This window comes from Haplochromis burtoni, unplaced genomic scaffold (assembly GCF_018398535.1).
Source record: "Haplochromis burtoni strain Fernald_Lab_line unplaced genomic scaffold, NCSU_Asbu1 Contig_19, whole genome shotgun sequence".
NCBI classification, from domain to species: Eukaryota; Metazoa; Chordata; class Actinopteri; order Cichliformes; family Cichlidae; genus Haplochromis; species Haplochromis burtoni.
In genome coordinates, this window is record NW_024582380.1 from 255,324 (window position 1) to 280,277 (window position 24,954).

Below are 24,954 nucleotides of genomic sequence, written 5' to 3' on the forward strand. Positions count from 1 at the left end.
ATGAGTCCTGAAATCCGTCATGCCTCTTCTGTCCTCGTTGCTTTGGAGTGCCCTCAGCTTGCAAATTGTTTCATGGTAACATGCCAACAGAGTGACCGACAATAGAGACAGCTGCTAATATACAATGTCAGCAAGATGTCCTCTTCAACTTTTCAAGCCAGTTTAATTCTTCTGAGCAAGGCTGGGCTTAGAAACATCATTAAATCCCAAAGGGCTTCAAGTGGACTGCTATGTACGTTGTATGTTGTTACCTAGCATAAATGTGTTTCACAATGCCATTGCACATAACACTGACTGTTTAAAAAAAACTGCAAATACAGTATATGTATAGTATTGACCGTACACTCTATCTATAAACCTTCCATGCGCACAGTCCTCACTCAGCATATTGACTTTTTTTTTTCAAGAAAACCCACTTTTCCCTTGTGACAGAGATGCTAATTGTTTCCACTGGGTTTACTGCCTTATTGCTAACAGCTGAAAATTACTCCACCAGTTTTTCAGTAATTTGCATCTCATCTAAAATAGTCTGGACTCATTATTTTCAGTGTTAAATAAATAAATAAAAAATATCCAAAGGCATTTATACATTAGGCGAGGTTTTGTTCAACACCTCTGCTTTTCTTCCCATTTCACAGACAGACCTCGCTCTAAAATGAATTCATCTTGGAGACAAAAGCATTAAGTGAATGGGCACATTAATGTGCAGGTGAAGATCGGTTGCATGTTTTTGGAGCAAATTGGTGAAAAGTGAAGACAAGAAGCCTTCAGACACAGCCGAGCGGTCAGGTGGGCTGCAGGTGTGCATGTCGAGCGATCATAACCAAGGAACAGAAGACACGGTGACCAGCAACAATGACATCACAGATAGACAGAGAGAAAGAGAGAGGGACAGAGACTGGGTGGAGAGACAGAGGGAGCTACACAGTGATGGCTGAGAGGACGGGGGACCGACTGAGAAATAAACTTACTTGCAGGACAGCTGGTTAATACCATGTATGAAGTAACAGTCTCCTCCGTTGACGCAGTAGGACTTCTCAGAGTCATTGCAGTGCCGCGCATGACTCACACCTGGAGACAGGGTTGTGGTGGTCACTAGGAGAAACACAGATTGACAGAAAAGACACAGTGCATTACGCTGCAATCCTGCATGCGACGCCACAGTGTACACAGGCATTAGTCACTTTGTTGTGAGCTCCAGCTCTCCATTGGTTTTACAAGTGCAAAGGTCCCCAGGATACTTGTATTTTCTTATTCCAACCTTAAAACTGAAAAATTGAGATATATTTGCAAGTAATAAAAATAATTATTCTGTTTTTACAACCGCTGCCTCTGCTTTACTTGTCTGCGTTATCCCCAGCCAGCCATGTGAAGAGAACACATGACGACAGTGACCGTAAACAAGGTTTGTGCTCGTATGCTCAGACTCCTGCATCAAAAAAATCGGACGTATTTGAGCGATAGATCAACACAAACATCAGCACATAGACAGAAGGACAGATAGAAATAAGTTGTTCTCACAGATCTGCACGCTGATTATACTCGTGGCGTTTTCTTGTCCTACTGAGTTTTCAGCCACACAAGTGTAGTTGCCAGAATCTTCCACACGGACACGACTGATCTGCACCTTTGAGTTTTTTCTTGAGCAAAAGGGAAGGAGAGAGGCAGAGACAATGTCAGTTATTATTCTTTCAAAAAGAAAAGCATTCATCTACTTGTTTTCAGCATACATAAATGTAAAGACAGCTAACTTTGTTTTCTGTTTGGACATGCATTTACTGACCATTTAAAGTACTTTTGACATCAAGTCACATTTATTATGGGCACTACCTCACATCTATGGCAATTTTAGAATGAACAATTAACTTGAATACATGTCTTTGGGAGAAAGCACGTACCAACTCCTTTGACAATGACTCTATAGTGTACTATGGGGCTCTAAAGTTTTTTTTAGCTGGAAACTAACATTTTAGTAGCCATTGAAAGGAAAAAAAGTATTGCTTTTATTAATTTGAGAGCATGTATTAATATAACTGTACCTTGTGTGCATGTTTTTATTATTTTGTCCAGAGAAAGACTACAGCACTACGGCACACCGGCCCTTCACCCCCAAACTAGCCAGGGGGAACTTGGCCTATGTTATATATGAATGAGGGGATCTCTAAGATACTGACTACTACGGTTTTTCATGTAGGTTAAGCACCCAGTGGTCAACTTGAAAAACAGGACCTCCACTTGCACAGAGAGGATGCTGTTCTGGCAGGTAAAGGGTAGGAAAACTTAGAGCTGGTAGGCTCCAATGCTGCCTGCAATCAGAAGACGTTTCAAACCTCCATCTTAACCAGGTTTTCTCAGTGCACTAAAAACATCCTATTGTCCCAAACGTCATGTGCTAAAAATTCCTGAGCCCCACACGCAGACGTGTCTCTTGTCATCAATGCAAATCACAAAAGGTGCAGTTGTGTTTGTTGCTTTCAGCTGTTTGTGGGACTCTTTTCTCTGTATTCAACATGCACAGCTTTGTGGCGTTACCTAAAGTCACAGGATCTATTTGTGCATCGTCAAAGATAGAGTGTTGTATGCATGAGTATTACTAATAAAATGAGAGAGCTCAACAGCGAAATTAAGTAAAAATATTCAGCATCATGAAACCAAATATCTGTATATCAACCTTATTTTAACAGAAACAGGTTTTATTTGCAGTAAGAACTACTCTACTCTCACTGCTAAAGTGAATCAGCAGTGCCTCTGATTGGCAGAGGTCACTGTTACCACGGAAATGTTTAAACCCCTGGACAACTGGGAGGACGGTGATTGCAGTAAGAAATGCAGCACTTACCACACTGACAGCTAGACTTTACTTTACTGAACAAACTAAAACATATATCAAGACTATGATAATGAAAAAAAAAAACATTTGTGGTCGGACATCATTTGTTGTGGAATCTGGGAATTCCAATAGATTACAAGCTGGGTAGATCCTTCATTGTCAAAAGTGATTATATTAATTACATAGTCTTGTACCCTTGCCATGTTTTCCATTTTCTTTTCATTTTTGGCCCAAATCAAATCTTTTCATGGCCACAATTCACAGGTTGGCTCGGCTCAAGGCTTTAACCTCCTAGGACCTGGTATCCACATATGAGGACATCACATTTTGGGTTGTCTAGACCAGCGGTCCCCAACCTTTTTTGTGCCACGGATCGGTTTAATATCGGACAATATTTTAACGGACCGGTCTTTAAGGTGTCGCGGATAAATACAACAAAATACAATGCTACGACTGAGACAAAAACTGTGGTATTTTGTAAATATAATAATAAATGTGAATTCACTGTGTAATTGTGTAACTTTATTAGCAGCGTCCTCCTGAAATGTGCCAACAACATTCAGAGTAACATCCTCCTCTCTGCCCCTTAATGCTCTCTGGTCACTATGGTAACGCATAAATATTTATTTCAAAATAAGACGCACAACTACAACACGGAAAAAGACCCAGGGAAACCGAGTTAATGATAAAAACCCTGAAATCACATAAATTTCACACTCGCGCCTCAACTCTCACAGCCCGGTACCGAACGGCTAACCGCTGGTCAATACTACATTTTGCTCTACAAGGGCCTGATATCCACTTATGAAAACATTACACTGCCACTGTTCTATCAAAATTTAAAACGAATGTCCTCATAGTTGGATATCAGACCCTTGTAGAGCAAAATCAGGTAAAAAGATAATTCTTTGTTTTTACATTCATCAGGTCCCAATCAGCCCAAATAGGAAAGAGAAATTAAAAATGCATGCCATGAAAGAGTTCAGGTCTTAGGAGGTTAAAGTCGTTATATCGGGATTTTTTGAAATGTCAGTGGAGAAAATGAATGGAAAACTCACTTCCCAAAGCGGAGCCCTTAAAAAGTGGGAGGTCACTGTTGAGCTCTAAAAGGTGAAAGATGATTAAATGCTCCATAGAGCAAGAGAAACCTGTCACATCAACTCCAGGCAGAAATATAACATTGAACTCATTCTTATGAGACTATATTAACTTGATGGTTACTCATTGTAGAACAGCGGAGTGATAGCATCAACCAAAACAGCTGTTATAGTACATGTGGATGACAGTTCTTGGTTTTTACATCATACCCTAAGAAAAAATATCTGCTTTGGCACACTCACTTGTTGGTTTTTATTTTGAGGTCTCTGCCTTTCTGAAGCTCGTGTCCATCTTTGTACCAGCGGAAGGAAGGGCTGGGATTCCCCGACGCCTCACACTTCAAGTACAGCTTCTTCCCTTCCATCAGAGATTGGCTGCTAATCATCCGCAACTTAGGAGCAGAGGCTGGCCAGAGAGAGACAAGAGACCAACAGACAGAGGGGCAGAGAAAGGATTGCATTATTGAAATGAATGGCAGGCATTCAATTAATCTATAAATGTAATTATCTGAGTCTGCCTTTTTCCCATAGTGTGTATGTTTCTTTGAGTGTGTGTTCATGTGTGTAACCAATGGAAATCTATAAGTGAAGGTTTAGATGTTGACCTGAGGGAACAGGTCAAAGTTCACATGGCTGAAATTCTCAAAGGAAAAATAAGGACAGACATTATACACAGGTGCATTAGCTCCAAAGCTTAACCTTAACCCAAATCTAATTCTTCAAGCCTAGAACAACCCAAAATGTCTTTGCCTTCCACAAATGCCCTTACTCCAGATGTCTAGAAGTCAAATTAGTCCTTGTAAAGACAGATGTGTAAGGATATAGAGAGAGGAAAGGCTCTATGGCAAGGTGGTCTGAATCCTGAAAAGCAAAGACAAACTGAAACCTTGTATCGAGGAAAAAAGTCTTGCCACAGAAACTCTCTGCAGTAGATTTTCACTATAGAGCGAAGTGTGTGTGTGTGTGTGTGTGTGTGTGTGTGTGTGTGTGTGTGTGTGTGTGTGTGTGTGTGTGTGTGTGTGTGTGTGTGTCTGTACGTGTACTTCATCAGTCCCAGGAGTCTTTCACTCTCTCTCTTTTCTCCTTAAAAATTACAACAGACTGCATCACTGACACCAGCGCAGGCAACACAAGCACACAGAAGCTAAAGCAAAGAGACAGCTCAGCACCATCTACTACCATTTATATACACACACAAGCAGTGAAACCCCCAATTTTACCCCACATGTGCACACACACTCACACACAGACACAGTGCAGTGATAGGACATGCTTGATCAAATGGAAGACAACTGTTGTATAGGCTCCTCACAGCACTGCTGTATCTTCCATTACTCCTCACATAGGTGCAGTAGATACACTCTAGAGCTTTAGGCATCTATATGAGACTCTGTAAGTCAATATATGATTGTGTACATCCTGTCAGTTGTGCAAACATGATAACTACAATTAGCTGCTGTCATGGTTCTAAGGTTTTGTGCTTTTGAATTGATAGTGAACACATTTTGAGTTTGGGGTTCTGATTAAGCTTTACTGTTATTCTGCTGTGTAAAGTTTTCATTTTTGGGTGTGTTGATCATGGCTGTTGAGCAAATTCAATACCTCTTTTGACTTTACGTTTTTCCTGTTAAGTATATTTTCAGTTTTACAATCCTTTGTTTGGGTTGAATATAGAGTTTTATTGATTATAGTTTCCTGTCTCATGTTCATCTCTTTGTGCTAATGTTTTGGTTTCCCTTTGTTTTCCAGTCTGGCATCTTGTTAGTGTGTTAGTGTTCATGCCTGTATTAATTTTCATGGTTATTCCTTGTTTTATTTTGAAGGTTGGTTTTCCTTCTTGCTTTGTGTTAGACTTACTTCCTGCTTTGGGTTTGTGTTAATTACTTATCCTGTGCACCTGTGTTCAGTTCCACTCCTTTATCTACTTCCTAATCAGCTGCCAGTGTATATATAGTCCAACCTTTTAGCCTTTTGTGTATATGTGTATATAGTCTATTCTTCTCCGTGTCCTTTGGTATTATCCCTTCAGTCTTAAGCGTCTTGCTTTTTTTCTTCATATATATATTAGTGCTGTCAGGGTTAATCTGGTTAAAATAACGTTAACGCCATAACCACATTAACGTGGTAAATCTCCATTAGCGAGTTAGCACAGATCACCCTGTGCGAGGGGATGCACGGTGCTAACGCGTTAACACGTTGACAGCATGCAGCCCTCACACGGGGCGATTAACGCTGACAGCACTAATTTTTACATTTGTGTTGTTTTGTTCAACGAGGGGCTGCACGGCACTAACGCGCCAACGAGCTAACCGTGCTAATACGTTGACGCCGTGCAGCCCCACACACGGGGCGATCCGCTAATTTGCTAACGGAGTTTTGCTGCATTAATGCGGTTATGGCGTTAACATTATTTTAATGAGATTAATGCTGACAGCATTATAGATATACAGTAGATGAAGAATATACACACCAACCAGTCACAGAATACACATTTTCCCTTGTGATCGGAGGTTGCCAGGGGGTTGCTGACCAGTCTCTAGGCCTGTGTGACTGCGGCCTGAAGTGGCTGAAAAACGGTAAAACAGGATATAAACTTTCTGTGTCCTCAAGTCTCCGCTCAGGTTCCTGTGACGTAAAGCTAATCAGCGCACAATGAGTGCAGACATCCACATGCCTGTCTGTTTTTTGTGACCGTGTGGACTAGCCCATAGAGAATTTACATTACACTGCACCAACTATGCATGTGCCCAGACAGCAAACTTCAAAGAAGTATAACAGGAATAACTACTCAATCGTCGGGCATCCAGCTGTCCATGTCTGCAACCAAGTATAATCCAGGCTTCTACATGGAATTTGCCAAATGATCCACATGAGAAATGAGCTAGCTGATCTACGTGTAAGAAAATCTCGTAAGCGCCCATAAATATTATATCAAAAGTGAATGAAGCCACCATGATATCACCCAGTGCTTTGTAAGGTCCTGTTTGGAAGCTGTGATCTACACATTTTTGCCTCTTGGTGTTTCAAAACTGGGCTTGGTTGATTGCAGCAATTAGCTAGTCAGAAGGCAGGCCTGCCCTATGGCACTCTGGCTTGGTCTTCTTTTTTACTTTAATGTGGGACCAAAATTTACAAAACGGAAATGTTGTCTCAACTGAAACCAAAAACTCATTTGGAAGTTTACCATTAAAAAGAATGTGGGTTTAAGTCAAATCCACATAGCTTTCACCTTTATGTCCAGGTTTTCTGCGTAGTCCATCCACACTCCAAATACTCCAAGATAGTCAAAACTGAGTTGTTTGGCAAAAATAAATACAGAAGACGGCTTGTGATATTTTTTTTTGGTAATTTCATCAAATCTCACGAAAACCAAAGCCCCACTCCAACTAGGAATTACTGTGTATCCAACTTGTGATATGTTTCATTTCTTTAAGCTTTCTTTGTGTCCTAAAGTTAAAAAAAGTTTGTCACACTGTTTATGCTGTAGTTTATTTTATATATTTTATATTTAGCCAGAAATGCCCTCTATGCCACCAAATTTATAAAAATTCATCAACTTTTCTTGCTTGAGTAACTTTCACTAAAACCTTAGACACCATCTGTTTAAAAGATGGTGTTGCCCTTTTAAAATATGACTTTTAGTTTTTAGCCAAATGGTTTGGTGCTGAATGCCACAGAGGAAATAGGAAATTACACAGGTGGAAGTCAGTCTAGAAAAAAAACATACAAACTCTGAATGGATCTGATAAGTAGATCCTCCATGAAGCACCGTCCAAACAGCTTGCAGTTATATAAGTGGGATTCAAGTATGTGTTTGTGACTCAAAAGAGAACAAGCAGGATGCCTACTTACATTTAGTAAGATTTAGTGTTGTCACAGTCTCCGCACACACTGTGGATGTGTAATTCCACGTCACGCCAAAGTAAACCATCCCAGCATCATCACACGCTGTCTCTGTCTCGCTCCATGGCTCCTGGTTTGTAATGAGTAATGCTGAAGAATAGCAGTGTGGACATCTTCAAAATACAAACTTTTGAATACTTCACTTACTATTTTGATATGTTCTCCACGTGCAACTGTCTCAGTAATACGTGGATCCATTGATCATCATCTTTGACTTGCAGGTAATGTCATAGCCAACACTGCATTTATGATGTTAGAGATGCTTGACTTAACGTGTTCACAATAACATCAGGTCAAAGTGTATAATTATCATTCACTGCAGTCGACTGCATTCTTTAGAACATTTTAGCATCTTTCAACTCACTGTTTTGGTTTAAGCCCCCCAACTAATCTCGTTCAGTCTCATCATTCTTATCTACAGGCAGCTGTTTTCAAGGAAGAAACAAACAACTGGAAAGGCAGTCAACAAGCTAGCTTTGAATACAGTTGTGCATTTAGCCCCGAAAAGAGCAGGTAACACCTGCAGCTTGGTTATTTGTAAGTGATTACTTGGTTTACTGACGGCTGTACAGTCTACAGTTTGTTGTTATTATCAGCATTGAGTGAACAGTGTCACCTGCATCAGGCTTTTCAGAGTAGATAAATGTATAATAAGAAATTATTATCCTCACTCTGTTTAGTCATTCTAAGTCAAAATCGGGTTATGATTAAAAAGCTTGATGGTTCAGTCACATATAACAGAATTACATGATGCGTCAAGAGAATTATTATGGATTTTCCAGCTCCATGTTTTTATTCCCAGATTCTACTAGTATAGCTTTGCATGAATAACAGTTCAAAATAATCCTTATTTGTCTTATGCTGGGTTTTGGTGTAGTCTGTGTCAATACTCTGTCTCTTTCAGGCAATTTCGCTTCCTCAAACTTTAAATTCACTTTCTTCTGATTGGCTGCCCCTCACAAACAGAATATCTGAGCATCAGGTGGCCCGGGCTGTGTTCACCCTGACATCACAGAGCAACAAGAATGGAAAATCCAATGTAAAGAGTTTCAAGGCCTGAGTTTTGGACTCACAGGGCTTACGTGCACATTCACAAATGGAACAGTATAAATATGACAGAACCCAGGCTGCACATGGAAACCCGACTTGTTCTGCAGTGTGTTCCTGTTTCTTCACAATAAAAGGTTTTATCTGATAAGGACTGCATGATTACTGCACATAAAACTGCTGGTAGATGTGGTGTTAAACAAAATCTTGCATTAGTTACATAGAGTTGCTGGAAGAAAAACTAACTATATTTGTGTAATTATTCATTAAATATGGGAAAAATATATAATCTTTATTTACTATTATTATTTTGATCACACTATGTGTTTCCACATAAGCTTGGCAAGCAATAGGTTGCAAGTTCAATTCTAGCCAGAGACATAAATCCCCTTTGGTGTTACATAAAACTGCCAAACCAAGATCCCTGGTGACAAAGGATCACCAAAAGTAGCTGCTTCTACTTTTTTTAAATTTTATTTTAGCAGTACTGTAAAAGTGACACTAAACCTTTTTTTAAAGTGTGGTACACATGTACCTTACCAGTCAATAATGTAAAATTTGACTTTAATTCAAGCTTTCCTTTATAAATGTATACACTCACACATATACACAGACAAACAGACAAGTCTTGATTTACTGCACCACAAAGACACTCAGCAAGTCGTGTTGTGCTTCTTCACATTCAGCTATAGAATAGCTTCAGGCTGTATTTTTCAGGTATCCAGAAGCAAGAATGAAAAGAAATGGTCACGTTTTTCCATCTGTGAATACAGTGGTGTGAAAAAGTGTTTGCCCCCTTCCTGACTTCCCATTTTTTATGTTCGTCACACTTGAGTGTTTCAGATCATCATACAAATATTAGATACAATAATAAACAAAGATGATGCAAGTAAACACACAATGCAGTTTCTAAATGAAGGCGTTTATTATTAATGGGGAAAAAAACAAAAACCTACATGGCCCTGAACCTGATAAGTGGTTGGGCCACCCTTGGCAACAACAACTGCAATCAAGTGTCATTTACAGCGCTGTGGAGGACTTTTGGCCCACTCATCTTCGCAGAACTGTGATTCAGCCACATTAGAGGGTTTTTGAGCATGAAGCACCTTCTTAAGTTCATACCCAGAGCATCTCAGTCAGATTCAGGACAGGACTTTGACTAGGTCACTCCAAAGTCTTCATTTTGTTTCTCTTAAGCCATTAGGAGTTGGACTTGCTGGCGTGTTTTGGGTCATTGTCCTGCTGCAGAACCCAAGTGCGCTTCAGCTTGGGGTCACAAGCAGATGGCCGGACATTCTCCTTCAGGATGTTTTAGTAGACGGCAGAATTCATGGTTCCATTTACCACAGCAAGTCTTCCATGTCCTGAGGCAGCAAAGCAGCCCAAGACCACACTACCACCAAAATATTTTACTGTTGGTATGATATTCCAGCGTTACTTTTACACCAGATGTAACGGGACACACACACGTTCCAAAAAGTTCGGCTTTTGTCTCATCAGTCCACAGAGTATTTTCCCCAAAGTCTTAGGGGTCATCAAGATGTTTTCTGGCAAAACTGAGACAAGCCTTTATGTTCCTTTTGCTCAGCAGTGGTTTTCATCTTGGAACTCAGCCATGCAGGCTGTTTTTGCCCAGTCTCTTTCTTATGGTGGAGTCATGAACAGTGACCTTAACTCAGGCAAGTGAGGCTTGCAGTCTTTGGATGTTGCTCTGGGTCTTTTGTGACCTCTTGGGTGACTTGTTGTTCCACTCTTGGGGTAATTTTGATTGGCTGGCCACTCCTGGAAACATTTACCACTTTTCCATGTTTTTGCCATTTGTGGATAATGGCTCTGACTGTCCTTGGATCGCGGCATGATGTCTGGCACTTTCATTTGGAAACTGCATTTTGTGTCCACTTGGGTTTTCTTTGTCAAATTTGTCAAGCATTTGAGTGTGACAGACTTACAAAAATAGGACATCGAGAATGGGGCAAACACTTTTCCACACAATTCTATGTAGATAATAAATCTAACATTTCTTTTTTTAATAGTAACTGTTGAACAAGCAACTTCTCAAGGGAAGGTACTGCAACATCGTCTTTATCTTACTTTTCTTAGAGCTTTTTAAACTTTTATCTGACTTCTGTTTCTGTCGGTCTTAAATATATCATTTAAAGTGTCACACATGATTACCTCAATTTTAAATAGGCCTGTTTTAGGTTATTGGTATGAGCTAAAGTAAAACCTTCCCTGTAACTTATGTTACTAGGATGCTTTATTATGTCTGCAAAAATGCATAAAAAGGCTCTGGTCATGACAAATTGTTTTCTATGAGGCACTGAGCAGCCTGGTTGCTGTTTTTGTCCTGCTTTTTGCTCTGGATATTTTGCAGGAGACGATGCGGAAATCAAGGGAGCTGTAATCTAATGACAATGTACCACATGTGGAAAAGAGATGAGATTTCATTGTGGGAGGGGCGACATTAGGCCAATTCCAGCAGTACGAATCTGACATTTAGTTTCACAATGACAAAATACCTCTGAGAATAATAATCTTTGTTTGTATTGCACTTTTCAAAAGCAAGTTACAAAGTGCTTCACAGTCAGTAAATACATTAGAAATAATCAAGAGTAAATTAACTAGAAATGCCACCAAACAACAGAAAGAAAACACAGCGGGAGGACACAAATAATGCAGCACGATGTCTAAAAAAAGTCTTGCAAATATATTGATTTTCCTTTCTCTTTTAAAAAAGTAAATATAAAAACGTCAGCATCACTGTTAAGAGCTCATACTAAAGTCTGGAGGAGTCAAGGTGTTGCACTACAGCACTACAGATTTACTCCACACGCGCCGCAGTTTTTTACATGTATCGTTTCACTGTGGCAAGGCAGCTCTGGAAAAAAACAGACAGAAAAGATGACTGTGACTTCTCACAAACCACAGAGTTCATTTGAAATATGTGTGGGAGAAACGGGAGTGAGGTGTTAAAATGAAATTTAGGTCTCTGCAGATTAGAATATTTTTCTAAAGCTTGGCAATACGCACATGCGAGTAGGAGGTTAAGACACACAGGAGGAGAAGGAGAGGACAGCCAGTTTGTCCATACATCCGGTGTTAAATAACAGTCAATCCTTCTGTCAGTCTGTTAATCAATCCCTCCAAACTACCTCAAAGTGCTCAGTTCAATCACATTTACCGGAGCACCGCTCAGCTTCCATGCACCGTGTAACATCCTACAAAGTATCGTGTAGAGTACTTGGATTAGCCTTGTAGTCAAACATCCAGTTACTTTTTCAAATAAGAAATCCTGTATCTTTGATGTATGTCCATGTTTCTGTCCCCCTCCGGCTCTTTGACACACTGCTGTGTGCTAATGGAATATATCAAGTCCTACAGTTGTGTCAGTCAGGTCAGCTAGCTTGAAGGAAGGGAGGTCAACCTTCACATTCTGGAAGTGTAGCCATTATTTTTGTGTGGAGGTGACAATAAGTGTCTGTCAGCTGCTAAGGAGCTCAGCATACATAGCTCAGCAGCCGCACCTTTTAGCTCTGCTAAAGCTATCACTCTGAGGGTTGCTGGTTATGTAGCAGAGGAGGCGCTAATGTCAACTGGCTATGCAATGAGCTAAAGTAAGTACATTCAGAGATCACTGGGCTACATTTCCTCTGGACAGTATAACAAACATCTATCTTCTTCTGTTTATCCAATTCAGGTCACAGCAGAGGGCTGGAGAGCATTTAAGCTGGCGTAGGGCAAGAGGTGTGATATAACCTGGACAGGCCGTCAGTCTAACACACAGAGAAGGACAACCATTCACATGCATGGGCCATTTAGAAACACCAGTCAACCTAACCCCACTAACTGCAAGTCTCTGGGCAGGAGCCAGAGGAGAACCCACACAGATATGGGGAGATAAACCCAGCAACATGGTGGAATCAAACCCAGGACCTTCCTATTATGAGAGAACAGCACTAACCACCATACCACCACATTATCAGAATCAGAATACTTTATTGATCCCTGGGGGAAATATTTTTTTTTGTTACAGTGCTCCATTATAAACCAACATTAACAAGACAGACAATACGCTAACTAAGAATAGTACACTACATATATATATATATATTTATACTTCACTCATATATCAATAGCGGGAAAAGAAGCGTGTAGTTGTAGCAGTAACCAGTGTGTTAAGTGGATGCGTTGTACAAGGAGATGGCCACAGGCAGGAACGATTTCCTGTGTCGTTCAGTGGTGCTTTTCGGTAATCTCAGTCTCTCACTGAACGAGCTCCTGTGACTGACCAGCATGTCATGGAGTGGGTGGGAGGTGTTATCCAACATTGTCTTTATTTTGGACAACATCCGCCTCTCCGACACCACCTTAGGTATGATACACGGAAATTCCAAAAGTGTGTAAATGTTTCTCGGTAGGTGATGATTTTGAAAGAGATAACAAGTTTCTTTTAAACCAGTATTACTCAACACTTGTGGTCTACAAGATGGCCACTGCAAAAGAAAAAAAAGCTTCTACTTGTTGGGAGTTGATGAGAAAAACATTACCAGTCTCACAATATAGCCTAGCAGAGCCTGATACTGGATAAAAAAAGGAAACAGCTAATCTTACTTACAGCTTGGTATAATAAAGCTGTAAAATTTAATACAGCAATTTCCCTAACCCTGACCCTAATGTCAGGGTCTGCTTGGATCCGAGCAATCTTGTCATGTGTACAGCAGAGGCTGTGCACATGACTCTACATCGTCACAATCTTATAGCTGACCTGAGACTACAAGTGCATCAACTATGCATGCGATCTCCAAGCAGACTACAAAACAGCTGAGAACAACTGCTCATCTGTGGTGTCCACAGCTGTTTATGACTGACACCGTGTCCCGGGTTTACCTGGAGCAGGAAGATTAAGTGGCAAAATCTGCCATCCCTCTAGGTCCTGCTTGAGGCTGGCTCCAAAAGGGAGTCAGTCTCCACAGACATGTTAAAAGACACGTTAAATCTGCATATTAACACTCGGGTCTAGTTTTAACCTCTATAAATACTTACTCTCATCATAAAAACTGCATGGAGGGTGAATTTTTTATGTGTCATCCATCTGGTTACTGGTTACAACTGGTGCTTTTACGGCATTTTTAATGGACTGTCTGACTGACAATATTGCCTGCTGTGGTCCAGACTAAACAAGAAGTTTGCGGTTTAGTTTTGGTGAGTGAAATTCTAGTATTTTAGCAACTAATTAGCAGATATATGTGTCTGTACTTTGTACACACATGGTTTATGTTTGCAGCTACTAGGCAAACTTGCTAGCATTAGCTAATAACTTAGCATTCATCCCTTCATCTAAAAATGGTCACTTCACTTTATAGTTAGACCTGATAGATACCTGATAATATGAATTTACAACCTGTTCCCTTAACTTGCTATTTTTATTTAAGTAAAACCCTGCAGGTTAGTTTCAATTTATTGTGCATGGTGTGTAACTTAAATCTGTCAGGTCAATAAAACTTGTTAACTTAAGTTAATTTAAATAGCTTAAATAAATTCTGTGTTACAAGTTGACATAATATATTAGGGGTGCAACGATACACAAAATTCACGGTTTGGTTCGATGCTTTGGTGTCATGGTTCGATATTTTTTCGATACAAAAAAATGTTCATGCCTTTTTAATTTGTCATTTATTAAAATTATAAATATATATTTTAACTCAAAAGTACAGTTTTTTAATTTAATGTTGCTGAAACAACAAAATAATAAAAAAAAATCTATCTGGTGGTGGTCAGAGGGCCCGGTGGCACCAGTGTCCGGCAGCCTCGCCTCTGTCAGTGCGCCCCAGGGCAGCTATGGCTACAATGTAGCTTGCCATTGCCAGTGTGTGAATGTGTGTGTGTGAATGGGTGAATGACTGAATGTAGTGTAAAGCGCTTTGGGGTCCTTAGGGACTGAGTAAAGCGCTATACAAATGCAGGCCATTTACCATTTATCTGAACGAGAAATCACTCATCTTTGGAAAAGAGAGTTTATTACAGAGAAATGGCTCTTTCCAAAATAAAAGCTATACTATACGCTTCTTCTGGGCTATATTCTCAGCAGCATATTAAACATATCAGGTCCCCATAAGGAGAATCATGTACTAACGGCTGTCTAATTGACTCGGGTAACGTTTGTAGTATGCGTGCTTGTTGTTTTTGTCAGCATCCACTTGTCTTTGCACTAGGATGATGTCGGCGTAAATGTGCAGTCATATTCGTGCTGTCATGTTGCAACGAGCTTAGCTTCTGTCTTCCTAGCTTGCGCTGCGCTCAGTGGATCTGCACTCGACAGTGCAGCCTAAGCAGAGTAGTCGGACGCAGATCCACTGAGCGCTCAACACAGACAGCATCGTCAGAAGAAAAGTTGATAAAATAAATAAAACATTTTGTATTGTTCGATACATATGCGTACCGAACCGAAAGCACTGTATCGAACAGTTCAATATCGATATGAGTATTGTTGCACCCCTATAATATATATATAATTACATATAATTAAGTTGTTCCAGCAGTTGTCTTTTTTCAGTGAATGAGTGTTCAATAGGTGTTCAAAGTCAAAAACTACCTTATTTTTAGGTTACAGTTCTTATGGCAGTTCTTAAATATTATTATATTGAAACGGCCAGTGGTGACTTGAAGGATAAAAACGTGTTTTATTTTTTAATATTTAACCAGACCAACAAACGTTCCTTCATCCTAATCAAGGCTTCTTCTTTTTTTCTTTTCTTTTTAGCAGGCTCAAGTTAAACATAGTTACACGTGGGACTCAAAGTCGTATCTTTTGTATGCCAATCACGAGAACGTGACACTTTCTTGCCTGGAAAAACTGCCAGCAAACATCACTCAGGCAGCAGTTTGTTTCCTTCCTCCTACGTTACAAATTAGTCATATAAAAACTGAATTTCTAGGAGAGAAGACTGAAGCAGAAGAGACATTTTTTAAGCTTGTATTTCCTCCTGTAGGATTGCTCACCCCAGCTCCAGGATAGCGAGTCTACTTAGAATCAGCTGCAACATTTCCTGCTATTAAATTCTATTGTACTTCAAAGAGTACCTGCACAAAGGAGTCACAGCTGCATTTAACTTTATTAGCAACATTTCAAGCAACTGCTGTTTTTCCTCAGCCAGATAACCCATGGGAAGGAAATGAGAGCTATTTATAGCCAATGACATCATAATTATCTAATCACATCAATGTATGTTACCTATATCTGCCGTATACATGCATGCAATTACATTTCAATGGCATCTACATTTGACCTTGAATCTAATGAATATTCAGGCAGTTATTTTAAAAACAATATTTTCTTTAAAAAATATCCAGCTGGATACAATAATCAGTCATTAGTTTCAAATCCAAACCCACACCACAATAAAGAAAATATCTGCTACTATTCAGAGAAGCAAAATGATCTGGTCTGGACACTGCTGACACATATTTCTACTTGTGTACTTTCTACCATGTCACTCCTGGCCTGTTTTTCAAGATGCATATAGCTGCTGCAGCTCCACCTAACATATATGGCCGGTCACCTGGCGAGTCTGTGTGGCTTTATGTGGAGCTAAGTGAGGAAATGAGTCATGGAGTTTGGCCTGGAGCAGCAATTAGAGGTGAGCTTGGTTACCAATGAGCTCGTCCCTCTGTGGGACGCTCATCTTGGGCAACGCTGAGGTTTTGTCATCCAGAGAATGCTAGCTAAAAAACCAGAAAGAAATCACCCTTCATGGAGGTGACATCCACATTTATGACTGTGACGGTGTTGGTTTCACTGAATTATCATAAATTCCCTTTACGATTTTTAACCCATTTTAAAGCATTTATGGTAATCCTTCGAGTCGCTCTGGGCACTCAAACATGCTTTTGGAGTTTGTCCTTCAAAACAGCTGACAAACCGAAGCTGGATCCAGTGAATATGAGCAATACTGCAGAAAATTAAAAATGTTCTTATGTGTGATTATTGAAGGGTGATTTTAAAGAGCTACGAGTGCAATAACTTGAAAGTAAATTCAAAGAATACCACTTGATACAATTTGTTTTTATTGTGCTGATGTGGGTTTATTCTCTTATGTTTGAATGGCTGCTCATGTAAAGCTTGCCTCAAACTCTACCACTACTTGATGATCAAAAACCCCGTCCCCAACGCTGAGGCAGAGGACTGAACTGAAAAAGGTTGTCCATTAAGCCTTAAAACTCGCTCTCTATGCCAGAAACAAATTTAACAGATCATCTGTTGCCAGAAACAAATTTAACAGATCATCTGTCTAACATCTGACTGTACCCTATAGGTGTGATCAAGTAATTCAATTAATATTTCTATCCCGCCTCATTGGCTAGACCTTCATTTTCACTGCAGTAATTACCAAAAACACATGTAAGACAGCGCAAAGGGGACACTAGACACTTCCTAGAAACACCCGAGACTTCCCAGTGTGTTATTTCAGAGATTAGATCTTCATTAAAAAATGCAACTCTTTAAAAACAAACCACTGAAAGAAGAAATAGACACATCAGAAAGACTTGGATCACCTGGATGAACTTGAAGATGGTTGGTGTTGGAGATAGTTTATGCAAACACTGAAGAGTGGTTATTATCAGTTATAACCCATGAACCTATCATTGGCTGTTGTTTAAATACTTCAGTGTGCCAGAGCTTCCACTGTAGCCGGGAAAAATCAAGGCCAGTGCCTCATATTTCACATGCTGATCTATATTTATAAACCCAGATACATTTAAAAGAAAAGGTTTAAAAAAAGATAAAAGCTGATGTTTTCAGAAATGCATATGCACCAACCCTCCTTTGTTCTCCATATTGATTGTTTACCTGCATTCAACCAAAGCCTGCTCAAACACGATTGGTCAATACCACCATCTCACGTGGCATATGAGCAAGGAAGCTTCTAGTAGCAAAAATCTCGTCTGTGTCTTGTTGTTTGTCCCGTCTTCCTGCCCTCACCCAGCAGATGGCCGCCCCTCCCTGAGCCTGGTTCTGCTAAAGACTTCCTGTTAAAGGGGAGTTTTTTCTTCCCACTGTTACCAAGTGCTTACTCATAGGGAGGGTCATGTTGGGGTTTTCGCTGCAATATTATAGGGACTTTACCTTAAAGCAAAGATTTGGTGCTATATTAATTATATGAGTTGATATAAACTGAAATTGAATTGATCTGTCCCCTAATTGCAGATTCTGCATATTCATATGTAGATATGTTTTCATAAACACTAAGACATTGCCTATAAAAGTCCATAATGCACTAAGATGTAGAAATCATTTCTGACTGTGTCTTTGTGAGTTTTTACCTGTAAAATTATCAGTGAACAGACTGTAAAACATCCAACTGAGCTAATAAATCCTGTGGGTCCCGTCAGATCCTCCTCCAAGATCTTGCCTATTTTTGGCAGCAGTGCTTCCTAACAACCACTGAAAAAAAAAAACCCTGTGGATGAAACTGAAGTAAAATCCAAATGGAGTTTGTTTGGTGATGTTAGCTTAGAAGTTGAGCGGCAGTTTGATAAAGAATTATTCTTGAGCATTAACAAAAGCTAAGCCCGCACAACAGCTATGCACAAAAAGACAGAGTGACTCTGAAATTGATGTGCACGAACACAATTAGAGCAGATTCACACATCCCACACAGCACAGGCACCGAGCAGGCCATAACAAGTCTAATTCTGCAGCTGCAATTTACACACTGACACAGAAAGTTTCCACATCTCTCTGCATATATGTGCATACGTAATGCTCAGCACTGATGGATACGTGTGATTGGGTGTGTGTGTGTGCACGCGTGCTCTTAGTTGCTGACCCAAGCCTTCTGTATCACTGAGTGATGGGAGAATTCCTCAGTGTGAGTGTGGAGGGGTGGTAGTGGTACTCAGGGGGGAGCACAAACGGACAGCAGAGCCTGGCCAATAGCCTGTGACCGGCCCACTCGGCTGTCCAATCACATGTGACACCGCTCCAATCAGCCGTCCATCATGAGGTCCTTCTTTCAAGGTCAGCTGATGCTCTCCCTCCCTCCCTCCCTCTGTCCGTTCAGAGAAGCAGGCATCAACAAAATTGATCTAATTTCTCACTAAGCATGATCCAATAACAAAGAGTGATATGGAAGCCAAACCAATTAGGTGTGTTCGCAGGCAGGTATGGCACCCTGGAAAGTCATGGCCAGCAACATGACTGCACACATGGGCTGCGTGTGTGTGTTTGTGTGTAGGTGTGTGTAGGTGTGTGTGTGTGTCAGCTGATGAGATGGTGAGGGAAGACACAGAGCACATTCATAAAATGACATGTGGAGAGGAAGCTGATGCGTGTGTGCTCGTGTGTTCATGTACAAAAGAGAGAAGCTCCTTCTATCTCATTCTCAGATCAGTGTGATTTCTGCAGCGCACAGCTGTCACCATGGAAACCAGAGAGGGAGCAGGAGAGAGAGAGAGAGGAGGTTAGGCAGAAAGAAAGAAGAAAATAAGATTGAGTAAGAGTAGGAGAGAGAGAATGTGTGTTTGAGGGAGAGCGAGAAAAAAAGGAGGTGGTTGTTGAATGATAGCAGCCACAACAGGCCTCTATGCAGCTGGCTAACCTCTGCACAGCGGCAACGCCAAAGCCAACCTGTGTGTGTGTTTTTGTGTGTGGGCTCTTGCCTGTCACGTGCACATTTAATGACAAAAATGATTCTGAGTTGGATGTGCGCGCATGGTTAGCGAGAACGATTGTTGATAAATCATAGTCTTCCTCGCCTTTCAGCCCGTTTTTTTTGCCATGATGTTCATTTTGTCACATGAACATCATGCTTACGCACACATGCTGACTTGACCTTGCCTGTTATCTCTGGTGGTGGTGTTTATTGTTCTGTTGACTGCAGCGAGATCTGTTTAGGTATAAATACACCCTTCAGATTCAACAGAAATCAGGATATTTTTCCCCCCACAAACACAGACAGTAACACAGAGAGATGGAGGGAGAAGGAGAGCGAGGCTGTCTTCTGCTCTAGATGTACAGTCAAGCCTTTTGTAAGAGATGGAAAGAGAAGAGTGGGTGTGAGAAAGCCAGGGAGAAGGAGAGGAAGATTCAGGGAGAAGGTTTGACTGAGAGGACCAAAGAAAATGAAGGAGTTAGATAGATAGATAGATAGATAGATAGATAGATAGATAGATAGATAGATAGATAGATAGATAGATAGATAGATAGATAGATAGATAGATAGATATATACATAGATAGATAGATAGATAGATAGATAGATAGATAGATAGATAGATAGATAGATAGATAGATAGAGTTTATAATGAATAGTTAATGATTGGCTCGCGGGCAGAACGGTGGGGAAAAGCTATTCTCTCCTTTCTTCTCCTCCTCTTTTTCTCTGGGCTTGGAGTCGTGTGCAAGTCATTCTGCTCCCCACCTGTCCTCAATTTATCTTTCCTCCCATTTCCTTTTTTCCCTCCCCAAACACTTTCTATTCTTTCTCTCACCTCTCCCCTCTTTTCATCTGTCCATCTTCCCCTCCCCTCTCTCGTCCCTCTTCATCCATTCTTGCTCCCTCTTCCCCTCCTCTCCTTCACCCCTCATCCCACCATTTCTCACCTCTCCTTCCACCCACCAACCAGCCCACCCCATCCACCCCCACTCACACACATCATTAACTGCAGGCTTGTAAAGCGGACTAACAGACACAATTCTCCTGATAAAGGGATTGAAGCATTGATCACATCCGTCCTCCATAAGGAGCTAAAGATTCTGTTGAAGAAAGATGTCCTGTCGGCCCCCTCACAGACCAAACATAGCAAACATAAAGGCGAAACAAAGATAGAGAGTTAATTCTCACGGTATACCCCAATTTTCTCTTCTTGCTCCCTTTTCTTCTTTACTTTTTGGTTTATTCTGCAATTTTGTTCCTTACAGCACTGGTTTGCACTGTCACACAGATAGCACACAGCTCTGCTTCATCTGGTGATCAGAAACCCCACTAAGCTCCTGTTACATTCATGAGTGAGCGAATGACATAAAATTGGTAATAAGGAAAAAAAAGAGGTTAATAGTTATTGTGTGCAGGGACAAAAAGGAACTATAGCTGGTTCAAAACACTGCATCCTTACCGAACTGTGAGACCTCCATAAACTCCCCTCTGGCTATAAGCTGAAAGATTGATTTTAGGTGCTGAGATCTCAGGAAGCAGCGATACTGCTAGGAATAAATCTAAACTATCAATAACTATCTGGTTTTAAAAAAAGACAACCAGTGAAATGGAACCCTAAACTGTAAACTGCCCTATTAATAGGTTTGTATGACAGGTTTGATTATTCAGATATTAGCAGTTACTGTGCAGCCTATCACAGGACAAGCGTTATTGGGCTCCATGGCTTAGGGTCAAGTTACATTAAAGAAACAAGGTGCTCAAAGAATCCTGAACTGAAATCTATAAGAGATTTCAGCCGCAGGAAAGATGGTGGCAGATGCACATGTGTGAAAAGCTAACTGTGGAAACACGTGTGAAAAACAGCTGTAGGTATGTTCACGAGTTGAAATGGACTCAAGGCAAGTCTGACTGAAGCTTTTTTCTCTCTCTCTGATACAAGATGAATAATTTGCACTATTGTGGCACCTCAGAACTGTATGTATGTACACTTATAATTTTACACATGTCTTGTGATTAGTGTGGTCCATCTGAGTACGTGTGACAAGACAAAGGTGCTTAGATATATAATGTGCGCGACTGGGTGACTAAGGCTTTTAGTAAAGTGCCCTTTAAGTGCTGAGTTATAGTAGAAAAGACGGTGTATATTGATATATATATATATATATATATATATATATATATATATATATATATATATATATATATAATATACTTTATATATATATATATATTAGGGGTGCAACATACTCATATCGAATATTGAACCGTTCGATACAGTGCTTTCGGTTCGGTACGCATATGTATCGAACAATACAAAATTTTTAATTTATTTTATCAACTTTTCTTCTGACGATGCTGTCTGTGTTGAGCGCTCAGTGGATCTGGCTCGACTACGTCGCGCCTAGGCGGAGTGTCGAGACGCAGATTCACTGAGCGCAGGGCAAGCTAGCAAGACAGAAGCTAAGCTCGTTGCAACATGGCAAATTGAACCTCCCCACCCTCATTCAGATCTGGCTTTGGAACTATTTTGGTTTTCATGTGACGTATGACCCTAGTAAGCGCATCATGGACAAAAGTAAAACAGTATGTTGGATGTGCTCATGCAATGCTCAATTACATTGTGGGAACATTTAGCGCAGTTAGCTCGATTAACGATGTTGGCCGTCTAGCCCCATCGCACGGAGCGATCGCGGTAGCTCGCTTAACGGAGATTTGCCGTGTTGTGGCATTAAGTCATTTCAACGAGATTAACGCTGAAAGCACTAGTGGGAACACAACGAATATGACTGCACATTTACGCCGACATCATCCTAGTTTACCCGAGTCATTTAGACAGCCGTTAGCACATGATTCTCCTTATGGGGACCTGATATGTTTAATATGCTGCTGAGAATATAGCCCAGAAGAAGCGTATAGTATGCTTTTATCTTTGGAAAGAGCCATTTCTCTGTAATAAACTCTCTTTTCCAAAGATGAGTGATTTCTTGATCAGATAGATTATTTTTTTATTACTTTGTTGTTTCAGCAACATTAAATTTAAAAACTGTACTTTTGAGTTAAAATATATATTTATAATTTTAATAAATGACAAATTAAAAAGGCATGAACATTTTTTTGTATCGAAAAAATATCGAACCGTGACACCAAAGTATCGAACCGAACCGAACTGTGAATTGTTATCGTTGACATCTTTATACTGACAATTAGACTGTAATTTATAGTATATATATATATATATTTGTATATAGGCCTAATGGACTATAAAGTAGTCCAATATATGTAGTCATTATGAAGCCGTGAGCTGACCATCCTACTGCTTTGAAAGTGGAGGTAGGTTAAACTCATGACTATGTGACGATGTGACTTACAGCTCATTAGCCAATCAGCATGCTCTGTTTATCCTCCTTTCCAATTCTCAGAAAGACCAGAAATGTATAAAATGAGGTGGATTTTGTATTATGACCTTGTGGCGAGGCGCACCTGCACGGCATCCGCAATCATGTCTGCTTGGTAAAACACGGGGACTCAGGGTTGGTGGTGTGGTTGTGGTGTGGTGTACATGCGGCTGGCAGCTTGAGAGCTGCAGCCGCATGTAATATAATGGCTCAAAACTGTCACCCGTGGTCTTGCCGTGTCTCATTCACACAACACACCTGTCACTACCAATTGAAGTAACAGTGTCATCAGGAAAGAGTGCTGTTTTTCAATAGACTGCTATACAATCTGAACCCTTTTTCTTCTGCAATCAGAGGAGCTGCCCCCTGCTGGTCATTAAAAAGAATGCAAGTTTGAGACTGACTAGTCAAACCCAGAAGCCATCTTTATCTTTTATATTATCTATACCAGATCCCAACAAACCATATGGGAGGCGTTTTAATGCTGGGGATCAGTTTTGATATTTTACTACAGCTGCTTTCAAACAATAAAGTATTAATTATCAGGTTCACATTGTCATGTAAAATACAACTCTCCCATTAAATAAATACAATAAGTATGTCTCGACTTTTTGTATCCAGAGCCAAACGAAATGCGGGGCATCGTCTCCATGTTGGACAAGGGATAAAAATGTCACGCAGTCCCACATAAAGCAGGACACCTGGTCACCCTAGCGCTGATTGATGAGATCAGATGATGCCATCGCATGCAACATCAAGGAACGAAACACGTTTGAGTAGATGGCACTGTGGAAAAAGTGGAAAGCCTTTATTTCAATGAAACAGGCTTTGAACAAAACATTAAAAATGATTTTTGTATGTGTTGTTTGATTGTGAAAGATGTTTTATGCTTTACATGAGTCTGTTTTTGAGTTTGATGTATTTCCGTCTGTTTACTTGAACAGAAATGTCTCTTATATTTGTGAACACATGGCAGTAAATTACATGCAAGATTTGATTAAAAAAAGAATGACTCACTGATCTTTTGTTTGACTGGCACTACTGTTCAGGGATGTCCCACTTGCATTTCAAATAAAATTAACGCTTTGCACTGAACTGACAAAGGTTTATTGAGGATTAAATCTTCACTTGGCATCTTTGCTTGTTGGCAACACCAAACAGCAGTGAGAGGAACCGGTTGTAGCATTTGAAGCCGAATCCCAGGAACCCTGTAATGTAACAGCAGCAAACTGATCACTGCGTGCTCTTTAATCAGCCGGTCAGCCTGTGATGCTTCGTACCAAAGAGAAAAGCACCACAAGAGATTTATTGTGAGCGAGTCCAACTTTCATGGGAGGGAGAGCGAACATTTAGTGCCTGGTTAAGTGACAGTCTGTGTCTCACTCCCAAACTGTGTTTTGGTCAATAGGAGCTTCTGTTTGACACCGTTTCCATAAATCTATGGAATATATAACAAAGGCGGTGTGACGTTGGTCTGGATTAAAATGCGCTTTTACTTGACATTTGACTTTCTTCCAGCCGTGGTCAGAAGAGAGTGTGTGTGGGCAGATGGGGAGGTGTTACAATTGTAAGCTACTGTAAAATTAATCAAAACTATGAGTCTTTAGTAATAATTTATGAAAGTCTGAACAGTGTGGGGAACAGGAGGACAGATGATGTATTCTCTGTCTCGGCCTTCCTATTTTAGTCAAACACATTCTACCTTGGCCACCTCTCTTATTTTAAGTCATGGTTATAGCAGTGTTGTATAAATACTGGTGAGCAACACGCTGATGGTCCAACAGGCAGCAAAACACTAACAGAGACAGACATTGGACTTTACTGAAGGTGAAGCAGATAAAGGTACATAGATTGCAAACCACACTGAGAATAAACAGAACATATTATGTGCATTTTTTCTATCTTGCAGTTTGTGATGAGTTTCCTAAACAGACTGCTCAAAACACATTAAAGGAACAATTTGAAAAAGCATCAGGTCTCAAAGGAGTCATGCTGTATATCTACACTGTTATGGACTGGGTCATGTGC

At 40.4% G+C, this 24,954-nt stretch overlaps 1 protein-coding gene across 2 annotated transcripts in view; it reads right to left on the reverse strand.

Moving 5' to 3' along the window:
• The window catches only part of nrg2b (neuregulin 2b), a 68,143-nt gene that overhangs the window by 29,055 nt on the left and 14,134 nt on the right, over nt 1-24,954 (reverse strand). For both annotated transcript variants that reach the window (XM_005916618.2, XM_005916619.2), the window contains exons 2-4: nt 4,171-4,333; nt 1,522-1,640; nt 972-1,095 (exon numbers count right to left, since the gene is read on the reverse strand). In XM_005916618.2, the coding sequence (XP_005916680.1) occupies nt 972-1,095; nt 1,522-1,640; nt 4,171-4,333 (406 nt within the window). The remainder of the gene's footprint in view (nt 1-971; nt 1,096-1,521; nt 1,641-4,170; nt 4,334-24,954) is intronic.